The following is a 6,341-nucleotide window of genomic DNA, read 5'->3' on the forward strand; positions in this document are numbered from 1 at the left end:
GAAGAAGAGTGACTAAATTTTACCTGGTATTAAATATGTGTGGAGCAAGCAAAAAGTGATAGAATAGGAAGTAAATACATGGCAATCACAGTTAGCTTACTAAACAGAGAGACAAGAGAACTGGCGTTGATTTGAAAGGATATAGGGTGGCTGTGAGGAAGAAGGAAGAGTAGGGGAAAACTAGAAATGTGGGGAGCAAAAGATCTTGTATTTTACCCTGTTTTTATTAAAGTTAAACGAGCTGAAAGAAAATGGATTAACATGCACAGAGTTGCATAATTCAGCATTAGACTCTTGTATTTGAGTTCAAACAGCATATACAATATTTTCGTTTCTGGCATTTTAGCTATACCATCACGCTTATGAATTGATTAAGCTTGTGTAGTTTGGAGAAATTGTTCAAGGGAGTGAAAACCAAGGTATGATCCTTGTGTTTTCCATGTTCTGTCATAGGATCAATCTCACAGCATATAGAATCTGGCAGTATTACAGAACAGGATGGATTCCCATTGTACAACCAGATTAATATTTCAGATCAGTCCTTCTGATCAGACTAAACCAATGATTTGCAGTGAAGCAAATGCTGGCTGCTTTTATTCTGGGTACTTTGCACCTACTTCTTTGAAGGTTTGGCACTACAGCTTTACTCATCTTCTGTGGACAAGTGCTTAAGTGCATTTGTTAGTGAAGTGGGTAATTCAGTGTTTTTAAAAATAATGAATATGTGAGCATTGGGTCTGTTTTTATGATAGTCTTAAATATTCCTTTGCTCTCAATATAGAAATACTCTCTTCTCCATATATGCATACTCTGAATGGTTTCCTTATTACACTGGCAAAGATCAGTTCATTCTTTCTATTTTCTTTCCATGCACAGCTAACTTCTTTGTTTTTATTATTTTCAGAGATCTGCTTGTGTAGGCCGAGGCTATTTTTTTTGGGAAAGTATAGAGTTTTATAGTTGTTTGTGAAGATACTACTAATTACCTAACTTTCACATTTGGATTTGTCTGACTTCTAGATTATTAGTGCTAACTTTGTTTTGTGACTGTAAATGTGTTTGCAGTGAACACTTTTCTATCCTTTCTCTTAACAAATAATATTCATTTGCATTTTATCTTTTGGCAGGAACTTGTTTTAGAATGTCACCACTTAATCTTACAAGTGTAACTATCCATTTCACTGGATGCTCATCAGTATTTTAGTCTGTTCCATTAAAGGTTTATCATTTAACTATGAATAAGTTTTTTATATTTCACTAAACTGGAAAATTCCTCTTGGATAACTATGTATGGATTGAATATTGAGTCTATGTAAACATCATCATCACTGCATGTTTTAAATAAAATGCTTTATTTTATTACAAGGGAGAATCCTCAAGGAGCCTTTCAGTTTAGGGATGTTAACTTCCATTGACTCCTTTGAAGATGTTTGGAAACAAAGGAGCTAGTATTCTACTAGCACTATTGTCCAAAAAAGAAAGAAACAACCCCCCCAAACAAACAAACATCGTCACACAAAAGACATCTCCCCCTTAACTCTACAAGACTTATGTGAGTTAAATCAGGTGACAGCATCTTTATGGAGCAGTTGTGATGTAAATCACAAAAACTGTGAATAGGCTGTGGGAGGATGAAGCACACGCAATTTCATCTCATGCTACTGTAAAGCCAGGATGCAGAAAGATAATATATCTGAAGACAGAGCTGTAATATTATGAAATGTAGCGAAATTTATGAAATTTCACTGGAAATTCACAGCCGGAATACTATGAAATGAAGTATTTTGGAATATCTTTTATTCAGTCTAGCTATGCAGATTCATGGAAGGGATTTAGTCCTTGTGCCTGTCCCATTTATAAAGTTAATTCCTTTCCATTGTAGTTGGCCATGGTAAATATTACAAATAAAAGATTGATTGTATTTAAGACAATTCTTTAAAAGTATTGTCTGAACCAACGTGAAGGTGTACGGTTTACCTGTACATATGTAAACAGTTACATATAAAAGATAGAAAGAGTGAAGATTCTTTGTATTAAAAGTTAAGATATCCTGAGAGATGTCCTCAATGATGAAACTACTCTATCTAAAAGATATAAGAAGTAGGATGAAGCAAAAAAAGGAGAATATCTGTATCATACAAGGAAAGGGAGATTTTTGCTTTTAAGTTTATTTTCTAAATTCTGATTCTACAATTTGACTGATAGCTTGAACTCTGTCTAGAACACTTTTTCCCATCTATTATTCTTCTGTTATCTTTCCACTTCATTTATCTGTTATCTCACATTTTTATTATTATTACTATGCCCAGACAGGAGGATCATTGGCACATTGTTTATTTTTCCATGTGTATTTTATATAACAGGTTGAGCATCCTCAGCGGTCCAAAAAAGCAGTGTGGCATAAGCTGCTGTCTAAACAGAGGAAAAGAGCAGTAGTTGCCTGCTTTAGAATGGCACCATTGTATAATCTGCCAAGGTAAGAGCTATATTTGTTCTGTCTTTCACAAATGCGTTTATGTTCATATAGTGCTATTTGGCAAGATCAAAAGGAAGAAAAACATGTAAACTAGTAATTGATAAACTGCATAGTAGTGTACATTGTATATTACTTTCTTTTTATAGATCTAATTACTTTCTTCTAATATATCTTCTGAAAAGGATAACAAAAGTATAGTTTTAAATTTCTGATTCTCTCCTCTTGCTATTATTCCACCAGTTCCTTCTGGTATGTTTTCTTTTCTGAAAAGCAGACACCTTTCATAGGAGATAAATGCAGAAGCAGACATATTGGTGTCACTGTAATATCTTGGGTGATAAATTTCCTCCTATGCCATGGCATAGCTCTGGAAATACAGAGTTACCTTCATTATTAAATGCTGAATGTTCTATATGCAGGAAATAAACTGATACTATTTATCTGAAAGCTTGTCTGTTTATTCTGCACTTTTGGGAAGAGCATTCTATTAGACAAGAAATATATGCACATTCTCTAAGCATTTCACACCTTTTCACGTCACTCCTTTTCCTCTTCTCTCTTGCTCTATAGAGAATGGGATCTATAGTCAAGCAAGTTTCAGAATCCTGAGATTCTGGAAGGAATGAATGTTCAGAAAAAATAGAGACAATTGTTTTTCATGCAATTGCTAAAAATAATTTCCAGAACACTTGTATTTGATCTTTTCAACATAATAATGTTCTTGTTTTTTCCTAAAAGTATGCATATTATTACTATTAGCATAGTTAGTAGGATAAATCTTGGTCTGTCCAAGGAGGCACAAGGGCATCAGAATCATACTAGCTTGAAATGAGGCTTCTGTGACAGTTGAAAATAGAACAAAGATATTTCCATCTGTAGCTGTTCTTACTTTAACAAGTGGGTCACCTGCACATAACTATCATTCTTGTATATTTTAATTATACTTCTTCCTTTTCAGTATATGGGAATGGCAGTTGTTTAAAAAAAATAAAGAGGTTTGATAAAATTCTTCTTGGGGAGTTGGTTGTCACACAGTCCATTTTGCATTGAATCCTCAAGATAAAAACAAAAAACAGTTATTATCATTGGCTTACCCTCTTGCCCTCATTAGCCATTTAATTTCATGGAGTTTGGAAAAAAATAATTTATTATTTTAGATATGCAAGTCTAATCCTGAACATTAAAAAAAATGCAATTACTTGAGCACAAGCCAAAGTAATCTATTGTTGTTATCTTAATAATTAAATTAAAATAATATGAAAATATTTTCTATTAAAAATAAAACTCACTAATGTGGTAAAATAATTAATTTTCTTACTTGTATTTAAATTTATTTAAAGTTCTATTTATTATCTGTTCCTAAAATCATTATTATTACATTTTAATATCAGTTTTACAAGTTAATGGGACACAGTTTTGAACAGAGCATTTTAATGTAAACTTAATTTTAAAACAGGTTCTTTCAGTGGTTTTACTGTAGAAATTTTGATTTCCTTTTAAATTTGTAATTACTGGACAGTTCTTCAAGCTAAATGAAATTTGTATTGACCAAATAATCTCTAAAAGTTTACAGCTTTTGTTTTAAATGTCCCATTTTAGGCACCGAGCTGTCAATCTCTTCCTTCAAGGCTATGATAAATCTTGGATTGAAACAGAAGAACATTATTTTGAAGACAAACTGATAGAAGACTTAGCAGTATGTCTGGGTGCAAAGGGTCATGGGACTGTATTATGGTTTAACATTCATCTTTTATAACAATGATTATAAGTCTATGAGGTATGAAAGGTATCATCTAAGCTATCTCTGCACGAAGGGGTGAGCTATGACCAAATCCGTCTGAGACATGTTAAAAACTGTAAGTGATGGAGATTCCAAAATCCCCTCAGGCAGTCTGCTTCAAGGCTTCAGTAACCTTTTACAAAGCTTTTAAAATTTTTGTCTAAATTATGTGTAAGTTGCTGTCATTCTTCTGTCTCTTGTCTTCTGCCCTGTGGAGAAGGGGAACAGCCTATTCCCTTCTTTCTTTACAGTTAACCTTTAATGTATTTAAAAACATCATAACGCACACTAAAGCCATTTAAGTCACAAGGTTAGAATATGAAACTAGAGGAATTCTAGTCTTAATCAGTTTCTCAGAAGCATACAGTCTGCTGCTTCTTCACAGAATACTCTTGTTAGGGAGGTGAGGATTTTTCCCAGTAGTAAAGTGTTAGAGTGATGTCTTTAGCCTGGCAAATCCCTAGAGTGATTTTCAGTAAAGCCTTGTGTCCTCATCCCTTACAATTGTCTCTTGGAAAGGCAGTTCTTTCACATGTGGCAAGAACTAGTACTAGGAAATGATTCAGTCCCTTGGAGGTCCAACAGAATACAGTCTGAGATCAATCTTTTTATTCTGAGGAGAGCCTGCTTTCTGCAATAGAGAGAGGAAGGTGTGAACAATTTTGAAAACAAGGGTCAAAATATTGAAGGGAAGATTAGCAGCAACGAGCTCAACACAAGCAGACTGTGGAAGTTCATTTTTGGCTCCACACATGCAAGAATTCATTTATTGTGGCATCCTTATTGTGTGATCAAGCATTGTGAAAAAACAAGAGACTTCTGCAAATACTTTCTTTGTATACAACCTTTTAAACTGGTATCTTCATGCATCCCAACACACTGCAAATGTTTTAAATAATGCAGGTTCATTGCAAAAAATAATTTTATTTTAGCATTTCAGAACATGTATGTGTGTATGTGCAGGTATGTGTGTGTGAAGAAATAAGCTAGCATGGTCATTTAGTTACACTCTGATTTAAAGGGTTGTCTCCTTACGTCCTCTATGCAACTATATCTTTGCTAAGTTTATGAAGAACTCCTTGCTAGGTAGCTTATGTGAAAAACTGTCTTGGAGAAGACAGAAACAGACTGGACTACTGCAGCTGCTGTATCATCCTTTAGCAAAGGACTACAGGCATTCCCTTGTAATTCCTGTTACATTCTTGCTGCTTTAGAGCACTTTCCTGGAGGGCGAGAGTTTGAGGTTCTACCATTCAGCTCTGTGGAGCTGACCCTGATTGTTGTGTGGACTTCATGAAAGATGTGTTTGTGATGCTGGTGAAGGTTCTTTATCCCTCTTAGAGAAGCTGTACCTTGGTATAGCAAGGGGTGGAATCACAGTGCAGGCTGTGGTGTCAGAACTTCTCTGGAAGGGGAGAATGAAGGAGCCTTGGGTTCTCTAATATATGCTTGAAGGTTTGTCTGAAGTTTCTGAACTGTTCACATATTAGGTAGAAAACTAGAACAATCCAGGGCCCAAAAATTATAGCCAAGACTTCTTGTCCTTTAACTCTCTGTAGTCGGCAAACTACAATGTTGTGTGCAGTAGCATGTTCTTTCTCAACACTGAGAAACTTGAACTCTTCTGCTAAGTAAAAATAATTTAAAAGGAGAAATGCAGGAAAAACTACTTCCTTCCTGACTTTGCCAGACCCAGGCAATTTATAGACCCGTGGTAAGGGCTTTTTCTGGAACGTGAGAGATGAGTGTTTGTATCCCCTAAAGAGGACTGGAGTAAACCTGCAGTTTTGTTTACTGAAACTTCTGTCCTTAAGTCTATCATACAAAAGTGGCACAACTCCTTCAACCTTTGTATATTAAAAGAAAAAAGTATATGCAAGTCTGCTGCTTGAGGACCTTAATTCTGCTGATTCTTAATTCTGATTCAGCAGATCAAGTCTCTAAGGGAACTAGATTTTAGTATTTGATATTAAAATCATAGGATATTCAACACTGTCTTTATTAATATTTAAAAGTTAAAATAGGTTATATGAAGACCTAAGTTTATATGATAAAATTATTGATTAGTTTTGTTGGTAGGCATTC

General features: G+C 34.6%; 1 protein-coding gene across 1 annotated transcript in view; it reads left to right on the forward strand.

Moving 5' to 3' along the window:
- The window catches only part of LOC104528866 (ryanodine receptor 2), a gene marked incomplete at both ends in the record, with an annotated part of 85,074 nt that overhangs the window by 74,163 nt on the left and 4,570 nt on the right, over window positions 1-6,341 (forward strand). The window contains 2 exons of the mRNA XM_029086223.1: window positions 2,364-2,476; window positions 4,076-4,172. Of these exons, the coding sequence (XP_028942056.1) occupies window positions 2,364-2,476; window positions 4,076-4,172 (210 nt within the window). The remainder of the gene's footprint in view (window positions 1-2,363; window positions 2,477-4,075; window positions 4,173-6,341) is intronic.

The sequence above is a fragment of the Antrostomus carolinensis genome, unplaced genomic scaffold, assembly GCF_000700745.2.
Source record: "Antrostomus carolinensis isolate BGI_N321 unplaced genomic scaffold, ASM70074v2 scaffold11290, whole genome shotgun sequence".
In the NCBI taxonomy this organism is placed as follows: domain Eukaryota; kingdom Metazoa; phylum Chordata; class Aves; order Caprimulgiformes; family Caprimulgidae; genus Antrostomus; species Antrostomus carolinensis.